This window comes from Microcaecilia unicolor, chromosome 1, assembly GCF_901765095.1.
Source record: "Microcaecilia unicolor chromosome 1, aMicUni1.1, whole genome shotgun sequence".
NCBI lineage: Eukaryota > Metazoa > Chordata > Amphibia > Gymnophiona > Siphonopidae > Microcaecilia > Microcaecilia unicolor.
The window spans coordinates 456597000-456623639 of NC_044031.1; the positions used below are offsets into that span (position 1 = coordinate 456597000).

At 41.0% G+C, this 26640-nt stretch overlaps 1 protein-coding gene across 1 annotated transcript in view; it reads right to left on the reverse strand.

Moving 5' to 3' along the window:
- Positions 1 to 26640, reverse strand: part of MYOM1 (myomesin 1) — a 277203-nt gene that overhangs the window by 68620 nt on the left and 181943 nt on the right. Inside the window, exons 18-24 of the mRNA XM_030213070.1 lie at positions 25632 to 25828; positions 21680 to 21806; positions 19571 to 19755; positions 16980 to 17094; positions 9347 to 9503; positions 2264 to 2370; positions 2087 to 2131 (exon numbers count right to left, since the gene is read on the reverse strand). Coding sequence (XP_030068930.1) covers positions 2087 to 2131; positions 2264 to 2370; positions 9347 to 9503; positions 16980 to 17094; positions 19571 to 19755; positions 21680 to 21806; positions 25632 to 25828 — 933 coding nt within the window. The remainder of the gene's footprint in view (positions 1 to 2086; positions 2132 to 2263; positions 2371 to 9346; positions 9504 to 16979; positions 17095 to 19570; positions 19756 to 21679; positions 21807 to 25631; positions 25829 to 26640) is intronic.

Consider the following 26640-nt stretch of genomic DNA (forward strand, 5'->3'; position numbering starts at 1 on the left):
CACACTTGAAAACCATGTGAAGAATACAACTAAGAAAGTGCTCCATGTCATGTGGAAACTCAAAAGAGTAAAACCTTTCTTCCCAAGGGCCATTTTAATGAAACTGGTGCAGTCATTGGTGCTAAGTCACCTAGATTATTGCAGTGCACTCTTCGCTGGCTGCAAAGAACAGACCATCAAAAAACTTCATACATCCCAAAACACCGCAGCCAGACTCATATTTGGGAAAACAAAATATGAAAGCGCTAAACCCCTAAGAAAGAAACTACACTGGCTACCATTGAAAGAACGAACCACATTCAAAATCTGCACAATTGTTCATAAAATCATTTACGGAGATGCCCCAACCTACATGCTAGGCCTCGTAGACCTGCCACCCAGAAATGCTAAGAGATCCACCCGCACCTTTCTTAACCTACACTTCCCCAACTGCAAAGGAATAAAATACAAACTAACACAAGCGTCTAGCTTTTCTTATATAAGCACGCATATGTGGAACTCTCTTCCGATAAACCTAAGAATGATCAAAGAACTGACCGATTTCCACAAATCCCTGAAGACATACCTCTTTAGCAAAGCCTACCACGAAAACCCTTAACTAACGACAACTCAATACCTAACCAAAATGGCACAGAATGTATTTTCCAATAATGACTTGTACAAACCTACCTGTATTCCTCTACCTCTATGTAATACCAATTGTTTTCTTTAACCTGGTATAGTTATGCTATAACAGGTCTCTGTAAGCCACATTGAGCCTGCAAATAGGTGGGAAAATGTGGGATGCAAGTGCAATAAATAAATAAAATAAATAAATAAATATCAGCTAGGACTAGCCTAAGGGGATATCGGGTCCCCCATCCCCTGATTCTAACCCCCCCTCTCAGAACCCCCCAACAAGTTACAGTCCACCATCCTGGAATCCTCCGGCATGATAAGCCCTTCCCAATCAAGTTCTGATCCCCCTCCCTCCCCTCCAATGCAACAAGCCCTCCTCTAACCCAGTAGGCTCCTCTGACCTACTTAACCAAACCCTGGTAATGCAGTGGGTCGTCCAAGCCCCTTGCTACTCCGGCTGTAAAATGGTAGCTGCGACTTCTAGCAGTAGTCGCAAGCTAGCCATCACCAATGGCCACTCCTCTGCTCTGTCCCTGTCACACCTACTTTTCTCCCCTACCAGCATTATGTAGCTAGTGTGAGATTTATTCCACACTGGTTGTTTTAACACACATTAGCTGGTAGCGTGCATTCAGGCTAACATTTAATGCACAGTAAAACTTGCACTAGCTGCTTAACACAGCTTAGTAAATATACACCTACAGTATTTGTTTAGCATTTCAGTTTTTTTCTTTCCCACATTCCACATAACAATTCTCACCATTTTTCAGTCTTCCAGACCATTTCTAGCCTTCCTCCTTTCCCCAACAAACCTGCACCTCTCTTGTTAAACATAACCTTGTTCTAATAAAACTAAACATAATAATAATTTCTCTAGCCATTTTTTTTCTGTCTGTGCTTTTGCCAGTTGTATTTCTTTCTTTGCTTCTTCGAGTGTTATCCAGTAATTTTCTTTATGTTCCTCTTCTTGCGTTCTTTTGTATTTTGCAAATGCTACCTCATGCCTATTTTTCAGTCACTTCTTTGGAGAACCATATTGTTTTCCTTTTCCTCTTGCCTGTGTTTACTTTCTTTATATATAGATCTGTTGCCATTTTTATAGCTCCTTTCAGCTTGGTCCACTGTCTTTCCACTTCTCTTATCTCCTTCAACATTTTCTTTCCCCACTTTACTGAAGTCAGAATGTTTGAAATCCAGTACAATCAGGTCTATGCATCTGCTCTCTGCTTTAGCTCTTAAGTGACTCTGTACAGGACTGTGTGCCCTTAATAGCACTATAAAAATTATAAAAAGGAGCATTTTAGAGGACATTTTTAAGCAGCTGAATTGTGGCCTCTGAGAGCAGATGCCTTATAGAGATAAATTCAGACACAGAAATGAATCATGCATCTCATTCAAACTACATCCGCTCTGTGAAAGAATCTACTCACTGATATGCATTGTTTTACATAATACTTAGAGACTTTACCTGGAAATTTCTTGTCCTGGCTGAGTTGAAGTAGGCGTTTCAGTTCTGCACAATAAGAATACAACATCTTTATTAAGCATTGGTTTGGGAAGATCATTAGTTCAATGACTTTAGTTTACAGCATAAGAAGAGTGAAATTTCTCTAAGATAAATTTTATGAAGAAATTTTGTTTTTACCTTCCTCATCAAGGTTATAGCTTGATGAAACACCATCAGTATCCGTGACAACACATGAGTAAATGCCCAAATCTTTTTCTGAGGGGTCTTTGAAGATAAGTTTTGTCCTAAAAGCAAATGCACAGATTTAAAATTTTGAAGTACATAGGAATGACAAATAAGGGGCCTTTTAAAAAAACAATTAGTGCATGAGTCCTTACCGCTGTAAGGGTTCCCACGTTAACCATGTGCTAATTGGTTAGTGCACAGCGATGTAGCCATACTGACCAATTAGTGCAGACTACAGCTAATCTCTGCCCCAAACACATCCCCAGCAATAAAAAATAAAAAGTATTTTTTAGCAAGTGGGAAGCAAGTGCTGATCCAAAAACTACCATGGGACGCTCACAATAGTGGTTTTTAATCTGCGGTAAGCACATGTTAGTGCTTACCGCAGCTTAGTAAAAGGGCCCCAGAATTTATTTTTTAGCAGTGGGGGTGTGTCTGGGAGGTGGGGAGTAGGCGTTTTCTACTCTAATCAGTTTGCACTGCTACTTTGCCACGCACTAACCGATTAGTGCGTGGTTAGCACTTAAGCACTTACCACCTAGAAAATAGGTGTCAGTAGGTGCTCTGGTCTAATGGCCAAGTACTAATGGGGAAATGAGTGCATGGCCATTAATAGGAACAATGGAAAATAGGATTATTTTACTGCCATGTTTAAAGTGGCCTCAGCGTGTGGGAAAGACCCATGCTGGGGCTAGCGCTGGCCACTTTTTAGTGCAGCTTAGTAAAAGGTCCTCAATATATGTATGCTGTGCTTTATAATATTATATATTTATGATTTATTTTAAGAATATATTAATAGATGTTTTCTATATTTTATTGTACTATTGATTAATCAGTTTGGTGCTGCTGCTTCTATTCCCCGTTTTCTTTGCTTGAATCTTGGTGGTTATACAGGGCATGTTTCTCTATTTTGTTTATTCTTGCCTGCAATAAATATACCACAGGAACATCCATTTTGAATGTGGCTAAATATAAATGTAATGGGAAACATTGCAAGTGTTTTTAGGTGTATTGAGGGAGGAGTAACCTAGTAGTTGGAGCACTGGGCTTGACAGCCAGGGGTTCCCAGTTCAAATCTCACTGCTGCTACTTGTGATCCCTGAGCAAGTTACTTAACCCTCCATTGCCTCAGGTACACAATTAGATTTTTGAGCCCTCCAGGGATGGGGAAATACCCAGTATACCAGAATGTAGCTCACCCTGAGCTACTACTGAAAAAGGTGTGAGCAAAATCCAAACAAAAAATAAATAAATGATATAGCCAATGAACATTTATTTTATTTTACCTATTTGCAGATTTGTATTTGGCTTACAACTAAGTGGACCGCTTTACAACACACACAATTTAAAAGATTATAACATAAAGGCCAGATCAAAAAATTACAAAAAAATGAAACAAAATAAAATATTCAACAAGGCCACATATTAACCACTGCTCCATGCAGCTTTCACTGGAAGTACTAGCATAAACAGTACTATTAAAACTGAATACTCTAGCCAATCGATCAAGCTGCTCTTTGTCACATAATTAGTCAGCAAAAGCCTGGGTATTTATGAGTAGTGGGCAGTTTATTCCATTCAGATGGACTAGCAATTCAGAAAGAACATGCTCTAGTTTCTGCAAAATTATTTTATTTATTTGGATTTTGCTCACACCTTTTCAGTAGTAGCTCAAGGTGAGTTATATTCAGGTATACTGGGTATTTCTCTGCCCTTGCAGGGCTCACAATCTAAGTTTTAATCTGAAACAATAGAGGGTTAAGTGACTTGCCCAAGATCACAAGGAGCAGTAGTGGGATTTGAATTGGCCATCTCTGGATTGCAAGACCAGTGCTCTAACCACTAGGCCACTCCTCCACTCAAATTTCAGTTGGGGAAAGAATAGAAAGTCATTGCATTCTTTCAGATCTTAAGGCTTAACCAGGCCTACAGTATAACAGATACACCTCCCCTTTTACAAAACCATGCTAGTGGCTGCTGCACGGCAATGCCAACACATTTTTCGGCATTACCGCACCGGCAACTGCTAGCGCGGCTTTGTAAAAGGGGGGGATATAATATGGGGTGTCATGCTATAATGCCTTCTGAATCAAAGTCAAAATTGAACAGACAGACAGTGTAGAACCTTAAATTATTGTATAATTTGATGGTGCTGTGGTATCCCTGTCACCAAGCAAGTGGCAGTATTTTGGACCACTTGTAGAGCCTTTAGACCTGATCGCGAGATTCCCAAATAAAAAGAGTTGCAATATTCAAACCATGTTACATTAGGCTTTAAACAACAGTCCTAAAATCAGTGTAAATAGGCTTCAGTTTTATTATGCTTAATATACAGTCTTTTCATATCAGAACAAAGGAGTTTACAATCAAATTAAAAGGAAACAAAAAGGAACACCATTAATGATAGGAAAGAGGAGAAATAAAAGACATAATGTAGTCATCACAAAAATCAAAGAGAGTGACCAGATTATCAACCTTACCCTCGAGAGCCAAGTAAACTGTAACAAAGAAAACGTTCTATTCAATGTGGAAGCTCAAACGATTAAAACCTTTCTTCCCAAGAGCAACTTTTCGATACCTAATACAATCAATGGTCCTAAACCATGCAGATTATTGCAACGGAATCTACGCGGGCTGCAAAGAACAACTCATAAAAAAACTCCAGACTGCCCAAAATACAGCAGCCAGGCTGATAGTCAGCAAAACAAGCTTCGAAAGTGCCAAACCCATCCGAGAAAAGTTGCATTGGCTCCCAATCAAAGAACAGATCATCTTCAAAATCTGCACCTTAGTCCACAAAATCATGTATGGCATAGTCCAAGGATACATGACAGACCTTATAGACTTACCAATAAGAAACAAAGTCAGATCGTCAAGATCCTATCTAAACCTACACTACCCAAATTGCAAAGGACTGAAATACAAAACAACTTACGCAGCCGGCTTCCCAAATTGCAAAGGACTGAAATACAAAACAACTTATGCAGCCGGCTTCTCCTTCATAAGCGCACAACTATGGAATTGGCTTCCAAAAGCTGTGAAAACAATCCACGACCACTTGAACTTCAGGAAATCACTAAAAACCTACCTCTTCAAAAAGGCCTACCCCAACGACCCCACGTAACCCTCTTCACCTACCAACACAGCATGACTATGATCGAACAGGAGATCACGCAATCTTCATCCATTCCGACCCTCCACTTATACCTCATACGATCACTGTACAACTTTGTATTTGTTATCCACCGACTGGGCAAACGCCTTTGACGGTACAATGTAAGCCACATTGAGCCTGCAAATAGGTGGGAAAATGTGGGGTACAAATGCAACAAATAAATAAATTCATTTGTATTCATTCATACCAGGTGGATATGTCCAGGGTAGAAAGATGAGCTTGGAGAAAAGACGGCTTTGGGGAGATATGATAGAGGCCTATAAAATAACGAATTGAGTGGAATTGGTAGACGTGAATTGCTTTCCAAAAATACTAGGACTAGGGGGTATGCAATGAAGCTACAAAGTAGTAAATTTTAAACAAATTGGAGAAAATATTTCTTCACTCAATGTGTAATTAAACTCTGGAATTCATTGCCAGAGAATGTGGTAAAAGCAGTTAGCTTAGCGGGGGTTTAAAATAAGTTTGAATAACATCCTAAAAGAAAAGTCCATAAGCCATTATTAAGATGGACTTGGGGAAAATCCACTGCTTATTTCTAGAATAAGCAGTGTAAAATGTATGGTACTGTTTTGGGATCTTGCCAGGTACTTGTAACCTGGATTGGCTACTGTTGGAAACAGGATGCTGGGCTTGATGGACCTTCAGTCTGTCCCAGTATGGCAATGCTTATGTTCTTATGGTCCCCTCGCTAAAGGCCTCCTGAAAGAAATGTGTTTTTAAAGCTGCCATGAATTTCTGATGCGAAAGCTCAAGGTGAAGGGCATTCCAAAGTGAGGGGGCAGTACAGTAGAAGGCCCCGTGTCTGGCAGCCTGATGGACAGATGGAATATGGAGTCAGTGATCATGGAGAAATAGAAGAACTCTGTTGGAGCATAAAGAATGATAGATGAAGAGAGGTAAGAGGGGATACTTGAGTACAGAGTCTTACGAACCAAGGTAAGAATCTTCTATACAGTGCGATAATAAACAGGCAACTAGTGATACTGGATAAATAAAGGAGTGATACGGTCAAATTAACTGGCATGTGAGAGACGTCTAAGTGCTGTGTTCTGGGTAGTCTGCAATCTATGACGTGATGTCTGTGGGAGGTCAGAATAAATAGTATTGCAATAATCCAAGTGAGACAACAGGGTAGCATATTGAAAGAAAGATGAGTGTATAACAGCTTTAACCTGATCTTGCAAAGATAGGGGCCCTTAAGCCGGGTAAGTATCTACGCACGCCAAATGCATGCCAAAATGGAGTTACCACACAGCTACCGTGTGGCTCTTGCGGTAATTTTATTTTTGCCGCACATCTGATATGTGCGGCCGAAAAATCCAGATGCACATATTGGACGCGTGCCCAATGGCATTTGGCGCATATAGGCCACTACCGCCCGGTTACCGTGTGAGACTTTACTGCTAGGTCAATGGCTGGCGGTAAGGTCGCAGACCCAAAATGGACGTGCGGCAATTTTGATTTTGCTGCAGGTCCATTTTCAGCAAAAATTTTAAAAAGGCCTTTTTTACATGTGCGCTGTAAAATGGATTGGCGCGGGCCCAAAACCTGTGCCTATACTACTGCAAGCCATTTTTCAGTGCACCTTAGTAAAAGGACCCCACAGTGTAGTCTAGTATGATACCCAAACTACAAATCTGTTAAGTGGTTGAGAGCTGTCTGCCTGAAACACTAGGTATGAAGGGACATCAAAATAGGCTCTCCTTTTAGGGTCACCTTAAAAGCTTCCCAGACAGTAAGAGGACATAAATCAGGAGAACTGAGAGAACAGTCATGTTTTTGTAAGCATTTTGAATTTGGGCAAGGATAGCTCACTACAAATGGAAAGAGGGACACTATTCCAGGTAAAAGGAGCCATGAAAAAGAAGGCACAATGCCTGGTTTGTTCTTGTGCAAACTTAGGGACCACACGGTGGTCATTTAGGGAGTGTAAGATCGGAGTGGGAGTATAAGCGATAGGACAGAGTTCTAAGACACAAGGCTCTGAAGGTTAAAAATAAAATCTTATAGCAAATTCTAAAGGAGACAGGAAGCCAGTGGTGAAACATTGAGATTTTTTGGCATGACAAAGCAGGCAAACTGCCATATTCTGAATCGATTGAAGCTTCTTGAGAGAAACCTGAGGAATCCCTGCAAAACTTATGTTAAACTAGTCAAGTTTTGGAATGACAAGAGACAAAATGAGATTTTGGAGGGTGTCATGGTTAAATAAGATCAAATGGCTGAAGCTGTCTTAAGCATAGACAGGTGATTTAACAACAGAGGAGATATGCTCCTTAAAAGAAAGATGGGTATCAAGTGCAACCCCCAAGGTGGATTGGCCACTGTTGGAAACAGGATGCTGGGCTTGATGGACCTTTGGTCTGTCCCAGTATGGCAATACTTATGTACTTATGTAACGGAAAGAGTCAACAGGTTGGATAGATGAACCAGCAAAGAGAGGCATTGAGAGGGTGTGGATGAAGAATTAGTAAACCAACATGCAACAGTTTTATCAGTATTGATAACCAGATGATGAGAGGAGAACCACAGGGCAATGGAGTCTAGGCAAGATTGAAGGGGGATTAAGTACTGGGTTCTCAGGGTCAGTGTAGTAAATGAGAAGGATGTCATCAGCATAGATGTAGACTGAGATGGTGTGCTCTTGGATGATTTTGGTCAAGGGACTGAGGAATAAATTGAATAGTAATTGAGAGAGGATAGATCCTTGAGGTACACTGCATGTAAGGGGTGTAAAGCTGATATAGGCAGTGTAGATGAACTGGGCAAGACTTACATAAGTACATAAGTGTTGCCATACTGGGAAAGACCAAAGGTCCATCAAGCCCAATATCCTGTTTCCAACAGTGGCCAATCCAGGTCACAAATACCTGGCAAGATCCCAAAAAAGTACAAAACATTTTATACTGCTTATCCCAGAAATAGTGGATTTTCCCCAAGTCCATTTAATAATGGTCTATGGACTTTTCCTTTAGGAAGCCGTCCAAACCTTTTTTAAACTCCGCTAAGCTAACTGCCTTTACCACATTCTCTGGCAACGAATTCCAGAGTTTAATTACACGTTGAGTGAAGAAAGCTTTTCTACAATTCATTTTAAATTTACTACATTGTAGCTTCATTGCATGCCCCCTAGTCCTAGTATTTTTGGAAAGTGTAAACAGACGCTTCACATCTACCCGTTCAACTCCACTCATTATTTTATGGACCTCTATCATATCTCCCCTCAGCCGTCTTTTCTCCAATCTGAAGAGCCCTAGCCACTTTAGCTTTTCCTCATTGGGAAGTCATCCCATCCCCTTTATCATTTTCATCGCCCTTCTCTGCACCTTTTCTAATTCCAGTATATCTTTTTTGAGATGCGGCGACCAGAATTGAATATTCGAGGTGCGGTCGCACCATGGAGCGATACAAAGGCATTATAACATCCTCTGAAAGAACATTCTGTTAGGAAAGAAGACCAGTTCAGTACTGTACTGGAAAGACCCAATGAGGAAAGAAGAGATAACAGAAGGCCACGATCAATGAGTTCAAATGCAGCGGAGAGGTCTAATGAAATAGCAACAGCACTTTGTCCTTTATCAAGGTTAGAAAACACTTCACTGTGGACACTGATCAGCTTAGTAGAAGGGTCCCATAGTGTTCATATCTGCTGATAATCTGATCTTATAATCATGCCCAAAAGAATGTCAATACTACAAATGGATACCAAAGCCTGCAAAATATTAATAAAGCATACTAAGTTTTACATTTGATATATGGCATTGGAAGTACATACATTAGATTGATCTGCATCAATGAATAAAAAATGACTTATTGTTATTATTCATGAGATAGATAGCATATTCAGATATCATTACCTGCCTCCTTTGGTCTCAATGTCTACTCGAGATGGGTCATCAAGTCCTTCATAGTCTTTGGACCATATAAACTCAGACCCTGGACCGAGCTGATCACATTCAAAGTTCAGTGAAATAACACCATTGTCATCCACCTCTGCTATTACCTCCTTGGTGCCTAGAAGATCAAATAAGGATTATTCCACATCTCTTGGTACAAGGATTTGCAAGTATGTAATTTCATATGAATTCAGGTAGACTGCGCTAACTAAGTAGAACTTCCAGTAGAAAATGACAAAGCAACTTTGACAGCAGCTCTTAAACGTAAAAAACCTTGGTATATCAGTTCGGAAACTTTGCATACACATTATTCTCTGCCAGTGATTTTTCATTTGGGGTCTAAATAAAATGTAAGTAATATTTTCTGATTCTGCCTATACTTTTCAATTTTATATGCCTTTCCTAATATCCAAGCCTGAATACTTTGACTTCTACAATCCTTCAGGCTGTTAAAAGGGTTACAGATCCTAGATTATCTGTCCTTCTGAATGGATGGAATCTCTCAGCTCACCATATTTGTCCTTAATGAAGGATTTAGCAATGGCAATAGTAGACTGAACCACTGCAATTTGATTTACTTTGGTCTCTGAGACGCCAACTTGTTCAGAATACAGTGGCTGATATTATGGATGGTCTGAAGCCTTTTAATTCAACTTCCCCTATGCTTTTTCAACTACACTGGGTGCCAAAAGCTTTCTGTTGTCATTTTAAGTTTCTTACACTAACCTTTAAAGCATTATGGGGTTACTTTTATAACAGACACTAATATTTAATTGCCAATTATGCACGTTTAGAATAAAGGCTTTTACACACATATGCACGTAACTGTCAAAATGTTGCCTAAGTGCTACCCTGCAACTACCCGTTTAACTTACATAGGGCTCCTTTTAGTAAGCTGTGGTAAGCGCTAGATCATGCTTACTGCAACTTAAAAGGATAACCACGGGACATGCTGAAGCATCCTGAGGAGAATGCCCAATGTGTGCGCGCAAATCATGCGCTATAAGATTTTCCTTTATTTTTCTCAGAGGGGCTGTGTTTGGGGACAGAGAGTGGACGTAACAGCATGAATCAGTTATCGCAGCCACATTACAGCAAGCTAACTGATTACATGGGATTAGCATGTGAGCCCTTACCGCCTACAAAATAGGTGGTAGGAAGGGCTTATTTGCTAATATTTGGTAATGGCCACATACAAATGGTAACATAAACGCATGATCATTAATTTGGAAAATTGGCTATTTTTGGTTGCAGTAACAAGGGACTTAACATGTGGGAAAAATCTGCATAGCAGCTTTTTACTGTAGCTTAGTAAAAGGACTCCATAGTGCACAGAAGTACTTCAACCCTTGGGTTTTTGCAGCCCAAATGTATGACCCTGGATATTTTAGCATTAATTCTTAGCTGCCAAATTCTAGATCATTCTTCAAGCTTCTCTAGATCCCTCCTCATGTTACCCACACCTTCCAGGATGTCTACCCTACTGCATGTTTTGGTATTATCTGCAAAGAGGCAAACCTTACTCAACAGCCCTTCCACAATATCACTCACATAAATGTTAAAAATAACTGAACATGGACCGTTCTCTGTGCTGTACCACTGGTAACATCCTTATCCCCAGAGTGAACTCCATTTACTACTACCCTTTGTTGCCTCCCACACAATTATTTCCTAACCCAGTAAATCACGTTTAGGACCCCTAAGGCTTTGCTGAAATTGAAGTACTCCACATCCAGTGCTCTTCCTTGATGCAACTCTGGCCATCCAGTCAAAGAAACAAAACATACCTCTAGTAAAACCCTACAGTGGCATAAGTCTGCATTTGGATGTTTTTCTCACAAAAACGACCAAATTGATATTTTCAAAACCAATTTTTAGATGTTTTTCTATGAAGTCCGTCAAAAGTGTGTTCAAATCAGAAGTGGGCTTGTCAGGGACATATTAAAGGCAGGATCTGGGTGCTCTTAACACTTGGATGTTTTTCAGGCATAATGGTAGTGGTTAGGGTGGTGGACTCTGGTCCTGGGGAACTGGGGAACTGAGTTCGATTCCCACTTCAGGCACAGGCAGCTCCTTGTGACTCTGGGCAAGTCACTTAACCCTCCATTGCCCCATGTACAAATAAGTACCTGTATATGTAAGCCGCATTGAGCCTGCCATGAGTGGGAAAGCGCGGGGTACAAATGTAACAAAAAAAAGTGTCCAGGACTAAAACTAAGACGCTTTGAGCTAGACCTGTTTTTATAACGAATAAGGCACAAAAGGGTGCCCTAAATAACCAGATGACCACTGGAAGGAATCAGGGTGACCCCCCAATACCCCCCAGTGGTCACTGATCCCATCCCGCCCCCCACAAATGTGAATACAAATATGATTTAGTAGCCTTTATGACAGCCTCAGATGTTAGAGCCAGGTCTATTAGAGCAGCATGCAGGTCCCTGGAGTAGTGTAGTAGTCAGTGCAGTGCACCATAGAGTGGGGGACTCTGGTCCCTATCTCCCTCTACTTGTCACATTTGTGGGGGAAACTGTGAGCCCTCCAAAACTCACCAGAAACCCACTGAACCTATATATAGGTGCCCCCTTTACCCATAAGGGCTACTGTAGTGGTGTATAGTTGTGGGCAGTAGGTTTTGTGTGGGTTTTGGGGGGCTCAGCAGACAAGATAAGGGAACAATAGTGAGATGTGTACCTGGGAACATGTTTTTGAAGTCCACTGCAGTGCCCCTTAGGGCGCCCCATTTATCTCCTGGGATGTCTGGGAGACCAGTCTACTAAAAATGCTGGCCAATCCTACCTCCCAATGGCTTGATTTTCTACATTTTTCACTTGGACTTTTTTTTTTTAAATGGACCAAAAAACAAAACGTCCAAAGCAGAAAACCTTGTTAGAAACAGTATTTTCGAAAACAAAAGATAGACATTTTTCTTTTTTGAAAATGAACTTCTTTCCTATTCAGATTTTGGATGTTTTTTGCAAAATGTCTAAAGTCGGACTTAGACGTCATATCGAAAATGCCCCTCCACATCTGTTAGTGCACCTTAGTAAAAGGACCCCTTTATTTGCTAAATGGCCAGATATTATCCATGTATTTGTGGGCCAGGTTAGGGAAGGACAGGTCAAAAAATTATCTGGATAGTGGCAACAGTCAGCTGCTCTTTGGATAGGTATTGACAGAGCTATCCATATATTCAGTGCCATTATCTATACTCATTCCCACCTTAGTAATTCCCTTATCCCTTATTTTTCCTGTTTGTTTGTACTAATTAGATTGTAAGCTCTGTCAAGCAGGGACTGTCTCTTCATGTCCAGTGTACAGCACTGTGTACGTCTAGTAGCGCTATAGAAATGATAAGTAGTACTAGTAATAGTGCCACCACCTTACAGAAAGTGGTATTAAATGTATAGATTAAGTTGAACACCAGTATTTAAGTCAATGACCATGCTGGCTTAAAATGTACCCCTTTCTGCACTGCTGACATCACAGGACTGCCCCAAAGATAAGGCTGAAAAAGCAAAATTTGGCTCAGGGCACCACAATCCCTTAAGCAGACCCTGCTGATCCTCATGTCCTGGTATCACTTGCTCTTTCATTAACTGTGGTAATTTCAGTAGATTTACCAATGTAATATGCCATTTTTATAGCATTAACACCATGATTGAGGCTTTATCCTTTTGGGTGGCAGTTCTATAACTGGATGATATACGGTTTTGTCTGGTTCCAGTTCTTTGGATAAGCCTGGTTTATATTCCCACTTCCTTTTGTTTTCATTTTCTGCTCCGTGGGATCTACTGAGTTCTCTACGCACGTGGATTCTCTTTAGGAACCTATTCTATAAAGGAACATAGGCATCTAGCCATAGAGCTGGCATGAGTGTGAGTGCTTAAGAGGGGCATAATCGACCAGAAACGCCTATCTCCATGGGCGTTAATCTCCGAGAACGGGTCCGTGAAGGGGCGGAGTGAACCGTATTTTTTAAAAAAAATAGACGCCCATGCTTTATTCGCCAAGGTGTGAGCTGGGCGTTTTTGCTTTTCACCGATAATGGAAAATGAAATCGCCCAGCTCAAAAACGAATAAATGCAAGGCATTTGTTCGTGGGAGGGGCCAGGATTCATAGTGCACTGGTCCCCCTCACATGCCAGGACACCAACCGGGCACCCTAGGGGGCACTTTTACAAAAACAAAAAAAAAGGTAAAAGAGCTCCCAGGTGCATAGCACCCTTCCCTTGGGTGTTGAGCCCCCCAAATCCCCCTCAAAACCCACTGCCCACAAGTCTACACCAGTACTATAGCCCTAAGCGGTGAAGGGGGGCACCTACATGTGGGTACAGGGGGTTTGGGGGGGGGTTGGACGACTAGTAGCATTAAGCAGCACAATTGTAACAGGTAGGGGGGGGATGGGCCTGGGTCCACCTGCCTGACGTCCACTGCACCCCCTAACAACTGTTCCAGGGACCTGCATACTGCTGCTTGGGAGGAGGGTATGACATTTGAGGGTGAAAGTAAAAAGTTGTGAAACATCATTTGTTGTGGTGGGAGGGGGTTAGTGACCACTGGGGGAGTCAGGGGAGGTCATCCCCGACTCCCTCTGGGGGTCATCTGGTCATTTAGGGCACTTTTTGGGGCCTTATTCGTCAAAAAACAGGGTCCAGGAAAAGTGCCCTAAATTCTAGCTACAAACGCATCCATTATCGGCGAAGGGCGCCCATCTCTGTTCGGGTGATAACCACGCCCCAGTTCCGCCTTCACCACGCCTCCGACACTCCCCCGTCAACTTTGTCCGCATCCGCGACGGAGTGCAGTTGAAAGCGTCCAAAGTTCGGCTTTCGATTATGCCGCTTTATTTGTTTTTGTGAGAAGAACGCCCATCTCCCGATTTAGGTCGGAACTTGGGCGTTATTCTCGTTCGATTATAAGCAGGTAAGTGCAACAGGGATGTGCATAATTTACAGTATTCGATACATTATCCAAGCAGATTCTATAACTGCGCGTGTAACTTACTTGGCTTAACAAGCCAATCAGCATTGTTAACAGCACTTAACAAACAATAATGAGCACTAATTGACAATAATTAGAATTTATGCGCACAAATCACTAAGCGTATTCTGTAATGTACTGCGCCTAAATTTTAATACACGCAGGCAAAAAGGGGCATGGTTATAGGTGGGGAAATGGGCATTTCATGGGCATTCCAAAATTTACACACATAGTTATAGAATATGACTCATTGCGCCTAAATCTACGTGCCGGGATTTACGCCGTGTTTTTGTATTTTTAGACATTGAGATACCAACTATATACCACGCATAAATCTAAGTGCCGCTTATAGAATACACTTAGATAGAAATGTTTTCTGCGGATTTTTAAGGCGCCGTATATAGAATCTTCCCCTATGTGTATAAGTGGGAACCCTGCTTATGTCCTGCCCATGCTCCACCCCTCTATATGTGCTTCGTAAGTAAAGCGAGTATTTTCATGTGTAATGTGTGCTTAAATGTGGGTGCCCAGGTTAATGAGTTGTCCTTTATATGCATAACAAAGCCTGAGGCACATGGCCTGTATTTTGGGGTTTTTTTTGTTACATTTGTACCCCGCGCTTTCCCCACTCATGGCAGGCTCAATGTGGCTTATATATATACAGGTACTTATTTGTACCTGGGACAATGGAGGGTTAAGTGACTTGCCCAGAGTCACAAGGAGCTGCCTGTGCCTGCAGTGGGAATCGAACTCAGTTCCTCAGGACCAAAGTCCACCACCCTAACCACTAGGCCACTCCTATCATAAATACTGAAAATGTAAAACGCAGGTTAGTGAGGGGCTTACAAAATAGTCTTTGGCCATTGTTAGTGATTTGTTTATTACACTACACATTTCTTTTATATAACAAAACATCACAAAAAGAGAGCATACTGCAATGAATGCCTGGGATCGGAAGTCAATGAAAATCTCCTGTGCCAAAAATCAAATGGCCCGATATTCAAAATCACCTATCCAGGTATCAGAACCTGCTTTCTGGGTATGTGCCATTGACTGGTGCCGGTCATCGATTTCAACAGCATTATCTGGATGATGTTGCTGAAAATCATTATAAACTGCCCCAGTGGTCTGGGTGGAGTGAGAGGGGTCCCTGGAGTTATCTGGTTAGTGGCAATATGAAGTATATTAATCAAATAATTAGCTGGATAAAGTTAGGGCAGCACGAATCTCAAAAAATCTGTTTGAAACTACTATTGTTTATTAAGTACAAACTCAAACTTTGGAAATGAATTCAGCCCTGAATGTATCTCTGCTCTTGCTGATAGCTCTCAATGCCATCTCTGCATTCCAAGCTTCCTTCTGGAACATACTGTATTGTCCTGCTATAGAAGTGTACCATGTGAAACTTAGAGAAGTGATAATAGTTACATGCAGGAAAAAATGTCCTTGAGACTGAATTATCTCCAGGACAGCCCAAATATCTCTTGTAGCATGGGAATAAATGCCTTCTGGTAGACAAAGATGTCTAGATATTCTCTCTTTTATATGACTCCTGAAATTTGCAGATCGAAAGTCAATATACTTAACATTTTGATTTTATTTTAGCTAGAGAACACAAATTAGCTTGCCCCATATTATTGATTAGGCTACCATTCAAGATCTAATGTATAACTTTATCCATCTGTATAAGATCCATCCTTCATCATGTTCCAATTTATTCTTTATGTTTTTTAAAGAACTGTCACAAAATGCTGCCCAGAAAACTGACCACAATAACAATTCATTTTATATTCCAGGCCAAGTGAAAAGGAAGCGTATTCCATAACGAGCCTAACTTAATTAGTTTACAAGTTAAACAGCACTTATAATTGAATGTTAACAAGCAGCTATCAGCACTAATTGGCATTAATTAGAATTTATGCACACTACCCACTAAGCATATGCTGCAGTGTGCGTAAATTCTAATGCACACTGCCAAAAGGGGGTGTGGTTATAGGCATGGAATTGGCGGGTTATGGGTGTTCTGGAAAACAATGCGCAAGGTTATAGAATTGCTCTGCGTCTAACTTAGGCACCGGTACTTACACCAAGTTTTACTTGGCATAAATGACCACGCCTAGAGTTAGGCACTGTCATGGCCTCTCACCATATTCTATATACCATGGAGAAATTTAGGCTTATTCTATAAAGTATGCCAAAATTAAGGTATACTTTATAGAATGTGCTTAAGTGAATTTCATTTCAGCGCCAAATTTTTAGGCGTGATATATAGAATCTAGTCCTTTATGTGGCTATCTCTGGGAATAGGTGACTAAAGTAGCAGAGCCATAATGTTGAGAATGGTTGATTTTTCATGTCTTGGGTCCATAAGCAGACTGAAAACGTTAAACATTTTAACTTCTGTAATTTTTTTTCACATAAAAGGACTGTTGTATTATAAATTGTTTGCTCTAACAGAAGTCATTAAAACCTCACTTTGGTTTTTGGAGACTTTAGTCACCTTTTCCCAGAGATGGACACATATGACCCATTCTAAGGAACAAATCACTTTATGACTTTTAATGTACATAAATCTTTTTTTTTTCAACACTCTAAAAATATAGACAAGACTAACCTGGACGGGTCTGTGCCACCATAGGATCTGTTAGATCGGATGGTTTCCCGACTCCTGCTTGGTTGGCAGCCCTCACACGGAACACATAACTGACCCCATCCGTCAGGCCGTGAACCTAATGAAGCAAAGAGAGGAGAAAATGACCTACAACCAAACAGGAACTAAAAGTCCTTTAGAAGGAAATTAATCTAACAGACCAGCCTAATAATATACAAAGGGGGTAATTTTATAAAAGGACACCTACAAAAGCTCTCATATTGAACCTATTTTATGCCTATCTTATTTATGATCATTTATTCTTGTTCTGCTAGATTAGTAATATTTATTGGATTTTATTGATTTTGATTTTAACTTATAAAGGCAACATAGGAGCCAAAGTGCCTTTATAAAATAGGCTCCTAGCAGGGGTTCTCAATCCAGTTCTCAGAATGCATCCAGCCAGTCAGGCTTTCAGGACACCCACAATGAATATGCATAAGATAGATTAGCATACAATGGAGGCAGTGCATACAAGGAAAAATTATGTCTTACCTGATGATTTTCTTTCCTTTTGTCCTACCAGACCAGTCCAGACTATTGGGTTATGTCTATATACCAGCAGATGGAGACAGAGAAAAATCGTTCTTGTGATTCATCCCTTAAGGGTATAGCTCAGCCTCAAGTGGGCGATGTTAGTAGTGGCCAGTCCCCTGATGTGGACAACGTGGGTGGAAGCGCTGAGCCACTTGGGTGACAGATTTCTCTCAGCCCCTGCGAGCACTCAATGCCAGCATGACCTACTGTGTTTCAAGGACTTGGAGGAAAGGCTGCTATTCCTATAGGAACAGAGCTGCCTAGCTCAAGTACGGATTTGGGCCCCTCCCCCTCCTTGAACCTGATTGATTTACAGTACTCTGTGGAGATAGTTGTTTGAGATACTTTGACAGATAGGCAAGTGGTGCCATTGACCCCTGTGGCTGGAATCTTCAATTTGCTATTGATGGAGAACCAAGTTGAGAAGCCATCAATATCTGAACCAGGCCACTTGAATGGAGGGGTAATTCTTGATGTTATATGGGGACTTTTCACCAAATTAGAGTCTACAATTGTAAGTTGCTATTCTGATAGTGCTACTTTTCAACAATCTTGAGGAGCTTTGTCTGAAAAATTTGAGATTTTAGAAGTAGATCATCGCTTGAAACTTGAATATATGGAGAAAACACTAAAAGATTATGTAGAGGTGGTGCAAACATTAAAGACAAAATTGTAATACATCAAAAATTGGAACAGTTTGAGAATCAAACTAGACATTTGAATCTTCGGCTACTAAATTTCCCAAAAATCTTAGGATTACAACTGCTGGAGCTTTTAAGAAATATCTTAATGATGTTTTGCATATTCCTCCGGAGTCTGTTCCCCCAGTGAATAAGGTATTCTATTCGCCAAATAAAGTTTTGCGGGTAAATGAACAGTCAGCTTAGGATGTATCTGCAATTTTGGACTTTTCTCAAGAACAAGTCTCAGATCGAGCCCCTTTACTTGTTAATTTTGTGTTTGAACAAGATTTAAATCTGGTTATGGTTTTATATTTTTGCAACTTACAAGCTTTATTTTATGGACAAAAAAAATGGATTTTTCCTGATGTGGCACAGGTGACACAAGAACATTTTCCTGTCCATGAGACAGGACACTCTAGCCTTGTGTGCCACCTTTATGCTATGATATCCTTGTAAATGTATAAGAAGATATTTAGGGGCTCTTCTACAAAGGCATGGTAGGGCTACTGCATGTATAGCGTGTGGTAAAACAGCACTACCTCATGTCACATGTGGCCAGTAGCTCTGTGTTTACCACGTGGCGTTTCCCGCCTAAACGTGCACACGGTACAAGCTGATAGAACTGTATGCAGAAATGGATAGGGAGCCAATTAAGTGATTTGAGAGGAGGGCTAATGTGAGCATAGCGACACTTGTGGAATATAAGTCGTGCAGCAGAATTTTGAACAGATTGATGGTTTAGTGGGAGACCTGTGAGGAGCAAGTTGCAGTAATTTAAACTGGAGGTGATCAGAGTATAGATAAGGGCTTTGGTTGTGTACTCTACTGGCATATCTATGGGCCCGGGTGGGCAGGGGCCCACCCACTTTTTGTTCAGCCCACCCAGCAACAGCACTCATGGTCAGTGTAACTGCTGGGGATCCTGAAGCTCCACCAGTTGAAGAGTTCTCTCCAGAGTCCGCCCAAACTGTCTCAAAACAGGGGTAGTTGGCAGCATACCTCCAGCCGCCGACACTGATGGCCTCCCACGCATGCTCAGTTCATGCAAATCTTTTATCATTTTTACACCTCACTGTCAAAACCCTCATTCACCAAGCTACATCTTCAATTTTTCATGCTATTTCCAGGTTCGGCAAGCATTAAGGTAACATCCGTATGGAGTATGTGATGACAGTAGATCCGAACTATTTATAGCAGTGACTGAACAGAAGGAGCTCTCTTTAGAAATGTCTGCAATGCAGAACAAATGAAAGGGAATCTTCATGATCTTAAGTGGCAATGGAACAAATTACTAATTTTTTTTTCTGGTACTTCTTTTGGGCAGTTTCATTTTACCTTCAAGTATTTGTTTGTGATTGGTTTTTCATTGGCAGCTTTCCAGTGTTCCTCCTTTGCCTTGGTCTCCTTCACATCTACATAGAAGCCAACTATTGGAGTGCGACCAGAATAAATTGGAGGTTCCCAGAGAAGAACCATGGAGTCTTTCCTTACTTCAGTCAACGAGAGACCATGTGGAGGTCCTACAACAGAAAAAAAAGAGAACTCTATCAAATGACGATACTTAACAAAGGGACCCTTTTATCAAGCTGCGGTACAAAAGGGGCCTGAAATAGCATTGGCCCATGATTTTGATGTGCGCTGAGGCCCCCTTTTACTGCAGTGGGTAAAAGGCTGTTTTTTTTAAAGGAAATGACTATGCACTAATCACAGGGTTTAGCGCATGGCCATTTCTGGAGGGAGGCCTTACCGCCATCTATTTAGGTGATGGTAAAGGCTCCTGCACTAAACCGGCAGGAAATGACACGGGCTGGGGGTGGGAACTACCACCAGGCTCCTGGCAAAAAGCAAAATGGCGATTGCTCTACCGCCGCTTTGTAAAAGGTTCCAGAATTATGCCTATGGACAAATAGATGAAAAAGAACAATCTCTTTACAAATTACAGAGGCTAAAGGCAAAGTACTCAACTAGACAAATATGTTAGACATATGGTTCTAACATTTCTAATATGTTGTCTCTTTCATGGGCTTCTCATTATAAAATGGGCCACACTAATAGCCTAGTGACATTTTTTATTTAAGATAGAATCAGATACATAAAAATGTTAACATCAAATATTATTTTGTAATATTTATTTATGTGACTGACGTACCTAGGCCAAATTGTTAGAGGCTCTTTTACCAAGTGGTGGTAAAAGGTGGGCCACGGTGAAGTCAGCGTGTGCAGAATGCAAAGCAGCCCACGGGAATCGGATGGGCTTCTTTGTATTCAGCGCATGCTAATCAGTAGTGCCACTTCATAAAAGGAGCCCAAACTCTTCCCTAAAAATTTACAAAATTTATTTTATTTTGAGGGGGCGTATCTGGGGGGGGGGGGGGGGGGGGGGCGGAGAGTGGGAGTTCCAGTCCCAAACCTTCCTCAGCCTCCATTTCCCTAAATGCAAAGGCATAAAATACAAAGCACTGCATGGATCAACCTTCGCTTACATGAGCACACAATTCTGGAATGCACTGCCACGCAACCTGAAAACGATCTACGAGCTGACCGACTTCCGCAAACTACTGAAGACTTATCTATTTGAGAAAATCTACTGCAAGGATCAAAACACATGAAGTCTATACACAATTACAGATACGCATCAATACAATATCTTCTGAACTCTCTTGCCCCGCATCATCACCACTCTTAAAACTCTATCCACAGATAAAATTGTTAGACCTTTATATTCCCTTGATATTGTCTTTCCCCCTCTCAATTCCCCTACCGTTATTTTCCGCTGTTCTATCCCCATATGACATCCTGAATTTACTCTGTCTTCCCATAACTCTTCACAATGTAACCCATAATCTTACTGCAACTAATTGTATTACCATCACTCATAATGTACTGTAAGCCACACTGAGCCCGCAAATAGGTGGGAAAATGTGGGATACAAATGCAAATAAATTAAATAAATAAATAAATAAATCAGTTAGTACATCTACATTAGTGTGTGCTAACTGGTTAATGCAGGATCATCGTGTCAGTCCTTACTGCCTACAAAATGGGTGGCAGCAAGTGCACATGTGGTAAATTGTTTAATGGACACACGCTAATGGCAACATTAGTGCATGGACATTAATTCAAAAAATAGAAAATCAGGCATTTCACAGCTGCAGCAAAAATGGCCTTAGTGTGCAGGAAAATCTGGTGCAAGCGTGTGCTGAGGCTAGGTTTTGCTGTAGATCAGTAAAAGGACCCCTTATATTTTACCTATGCTGGAATAAATAGATGTTATGAAACTGAGACAAACTGGAAAAGTGTTGTGGATTGGGCCAGTGGGCATTGCTCTTCTTGTAGAGAGCCATGTAGATGGTCTCCACTGAGGTTAAGTTCCTAGAAAAAAAGTACATATAGCCTCTGCTGGGTCAAAAAGCAGGAGCCTTCGACATGGAGCAGATATATTACCTGGGACTGCAATGGTCCATTCTTCACATTTAAATGTTTTGCTTGGTAGAGATTTAGCGCCAACTCCAGCCTGATTACAAGCAGCCACTTGGAACTGGTATGACATGTTTTCTTTCAAATCGAGAATCTGCAACATCAATGGAATGAAACATTTATTTCTTTAACTCTATCTCTCATAACGGCTTTGATGATCAGATTTAACATCTATGAATTTCATTATTTCAAGACATATTTTCAACTGAGTCAGCACAGAGAACTGGACAACATAGGAGCCAACTTTTCAAAATTATTGGGGGTGCTAAGCCCAATGGAAATTACCCCTCCCTGGACACATACAAGGAATTTTCTCAATATTGGGGGTGCTCAAGCACCCACAGAGTCGGCTGGAAACTGTCAAAGAATAAAGAGATCAGGGAGCAATCAGATTACCTGAAGATAGCACGTCAATGCAATAAAACAGAAAAGGCAACAGAATGCTTGGCTGCATAAATAGAAGTCTATCACCAGCTGAAAAAAAGAGATAATATTGCCTATTTGTAGGTCACTAGTGAAACCCCATCTTCAGTACTGTGCTCAGTTCTGGAGGCTCTACCCTTGTAAGAATATTGACAGTATGGAAGGGGTTAGGGGTCCTTTTACCTGCTGTGGTAAAAAGGGCCCTGTGGTAGCAGCAGGGGCCATTTTTCCCGTGCTCCAGGGCCCTTTTTCCCACAGCAGGTAAAAAGCCTCTAATAAAATGGCCATGCGGTAAGATTACTCTTACCACATGGCCATGCGGTGAGGAGCACTTACCACCACCCATTGAGGTGGCAGTACAGGCTCCCGCGGTAACCTAGCAGCGATTACTGCTGGGCGCCTCGGTAAATATTCCAAAAATATTTTTGTTGCATCGGAAATGACACGTTCTCAAGGTAGAACTACCGCTGGAGACTGCGTTGGCCCGGCGGTAGTTCCAGGTTGCTGTGCAGCAAGCCCGTTGCCACATGGCAACCCTTTAGTAAAAGGTCCCCTTAGAGAAGGTTACAAAAAGATAGAAGGCCTGTTAAGCAAATCTTACAATGCTTTAGGTACTCAAAAATGTACTCACTGGAAGAAAAAGGGGAAGAGTGGGATGTGATAGAAGCATTCAAATATTATACGCCTCAATAAGCTAGAAGAAGGGAAATTTTCCATAGAAACAATTTCAAGGGCAAGGGGTGATGAAATGAATTTGGAAGGAGGAAGTTTCAGAAGAAATGTGAGAAACACTGCTTTGCTGAGATGGTAGATGCCTGGAATGCTCTTGCACCAGAAGTGTCAGAAAGCGAGGGTAAGAAAGAATTTCAAGAATACTTGGGGCAGATAGAGAAAACAGTGGTTAGAAGAGAGCTGTGAGATTACAGTATTGCACACAACCTTCCCTCTGCTGCCTTGGAGTGAAATGGGAGAGATAAGGTGAAATATTGAGGATTGGGAGGGGATGGAATATAGGAAGCATGACCTAGTGATACTAGAAGCCATGGGTAGCCAGAAACCAACTGGATCAGTGCTGGTAGGCTAGTGGTGGCCAGCTAAATCAGCCATGGTAACTTAGAAGGCCAGGTATTCTGGAAACAGGCTCACTAGCTTTAGTACTTGTTTCAGTTACTACAACCCTTGTGGAAAGATGTGGGAAAGGGGTAGGGATAGCTTAAGAATGAGAATTTTTATGCTCACCTATGCAAATGGGTAGAGAATCAATTGGGAAAAAAACAAGTAATTTGAATAAGGCATGATAAAATTATTAGATAGATTTAGGGAGCCATTTCTTATCCTGGAAATGAGCTATAAGAAACATCTATATTTGGGGATCTACCAAGTACTTGTGATGCAGACTGGACACTATCAGAGACAGGATGCTGGGTTTGATAGACTTTGGTCTAACTCAGCATGGCCTTTCTTATGTTCTATTAGGCTGGCAGCTGTGTGAACGAGAATAACTAGACAGACTGGATGAGCCACTTGATCTTTTTCTGCTATCATCTGTTATGGTACTATCCAGCAGGGGGTCTGGATTGTTGCTAGGAAGAGAATTAACATTCTATGGACACATGCCAAGTCCTTCTGATGATCAGCACCACTATATTTTAATACTATTCACTACTGGGTAGCAACGCAGTCTTTTGAGTCCTTTGCATTGAAGTGTTTCTCTAATGGCTGTAAAATAATCTCTCAAAAAATCTGTAACTGTCTTTACCAAGGCACAAAGCCCCAGTAGAATCCCTTTCTTGCTGTGAATCTGGAAATATGTTACTTATGAGTAAAAGACTTTGGGGGTATATAATATCTTTTACTGATTTTGCTTATTAAGAGAAATGGGAAAAGGGAGTGGAGATTTACGGCCTCTTTTACTAAACCATGCTAGCAATTCCCATGCAACAAATGCAACGCAGCCCAATTGAATGGACTGCGGCACATTTTGGCATGCGGGGAATCACTAGCGCGGTTTAGTAAAAGAGACCCTTAATTTGTTTCACTGCCTCTGGCACATTTGATCCCCACACAAACTATTTGTCTATTAAGGGGGCAATTCTATAAAGACTGCACCAACATTTAGGTATCAAGAATGCCAGTAAATGACCAGAGTACTGGCACATATTCACATAAATGCCAATATTCCATCTCTGCACCATTCTATTAAAAGGTGCTTAACTGCGGTGGCATGTAATTTGGAAGTCGGAATACACAAAGGCAGTGTCACGGTGCAGCATGGGCAGGAGCACAGTTATACATGTAAATTAGAGAATACTATAATTTATGTGCATTTTTCAACAATCGAGTCACAAACATTTACACCAGCTCAATGGCTGGTTTAAGTTGTCCTGTATTTGCACTGCTATTATGCTAGTAGTTCTAAAAGGAAAGAAGGCACCTACTTTTCTTTGTAGAATAAGTTCCAGATAGCCGCATTCTTGGTGCTTAAAAATGGGTGTCTCTTTATAGAATTGCCTTTGACATGGTTTATTGTCTATTTTTATGTTAATTACTGTAAAAAAACCCAGGCTTGTTATGGAAAATTAGGAGATGAATAAATTGAACTACATAGAACTGACTAGATGGGCCATGCCAGTCTTTATCTGCCATTTATTAATTTATTTATAAAATCTTTAATATATTTTCTCCTTGGCAATGCCATTCGAGATGGTTTACAATCTCATTCCACTAAAAACATCAACAGTTGCAGAAATAGTGAAATCACGACCTAGTGTCCTGATAAAAAAAAAAAAGAAATGTGTTTTTAACACCTTCTGAAACCCGAAGAAGGATGCACCATGCTTTAACTCTTCTGGAAGCTTATTCCTACCTTCAGCCATTAACTGCTTAATGCTTTATTACTCCAGTTTTGTTTTCCAAAAATCTTTTTACCAGGAATAAGCAATAAACTTTTTTATGCAGAGCGCAGTAAGCATCCAAGAGTATACACTTGAAGTCATGAGCAAAGCACAGGAAGTACATGAAATCTCACAGTTTTAAGGGCCTTGTTTACTAAGCCGCACTAGCGTCTTTAGAACTAGCTAAAATGAGCATGTGCTACATGCTAGAGTCGCCCATATGTTCCTATGGGTGACGTGAGCGTTTAGTGTGTGCTAATCATTAGGACACACTAAAAATGCTAACACGCCCTTAGCGCAGTTTAGTATACAGGGCCCTAAAAGTTAATATCATGATTTTAAACATACTCCTCTCCCACACAGGCAACCAATGTAACCGAGTTAAAACCTGGATGTCACTAGCTCGTCACAGGCTGTTAGTTAAGAATCTCATCACAATGTTCCGGGCCACATGAAGAATTTGTAATAACTTCTTAGATAACCCCATATATAAAGCATTACAATAATCTAAGGAACAGAGCACTAATGTCTCTTTCAAGTATGGCTTATGATAATTTTGCAGTCGTTTCAATGTATCACACATAAGAAAATGGACCTCTTACTCTATATGCCTTGTCAGTGACAGCTTTAATGTTGGCCTCATGCCATTCTCCGGGAACTTCATCAATGACCTCACAGAAGTTTATGTAGTAGCCAGTAATTTCAGCCCCGCCAGCGACCTTGGGCTGCTTCCATCCCAGCACCATCGAATCACGAACACTTTCAAGGAGAGCAATGTCATAGGGTGCAGAAGGTACAGCTGTTTCAATAGAAATAGCAATAGTAAATGAGCATCAGATGAAAATAAATGATTAGTCCATTAGTCGAGGGCATGACACAGTTTATAAGTTAAAGGACAGCTTTGAAATGTGTTTTTGTAGTTCAACAATCATCAACAGAAAAGAGTGAGAATGCATGTGGCAACCGTAGCTTCTATATATATGAAAAATAAGAAACTCAAGCTAAAAATTGTGACTGATCAAAAGATTTTTTGAGATGCAATGAGCTTTCGTTTCTAAATACTATTTTATCAACCATTCTCACTGAAGAAAACCAATTTCATTTTTGATCTAACAAATAGTTGTTTTTCAGAAGCATGGCGAATGGAATTTATATGTCATTACTTGCATGAGGTCATTTTTGGCATCTGATGCCCTCAATGTATCCTCTATTTATTAGTGTCATTATGCTCATATTAGCCCTCTCCTCAAGTCACTTCACTGGCTTCCTATCCGTTTCCGCATACAGTTCAAACTCCTCTTAATGACCTATAAGTGCATTCACACTGCAGCTCCTCAGCACCTCTCCACTCTCATCGCTCCCTACATTCCTCCCCGGGAACTCCATTCACTGGGTAAATCTCTCTTATCTGCACCCTTCTCCTCCACAGCTAAGTCCAGACTCCATTCCTTTTATCTTGCTGCACCATACGCCTGGAATAGACTTCCTGAGCCGGTACGACAAGCTCCATCTCTGGCCGTCTTCAAATCTAAGCTACAAGCTCACCTTTTTGATGCTGCTTTTAACTCCTAACCCTTATTCACTTGTTCAGAACCCTTATTTTATCATCCT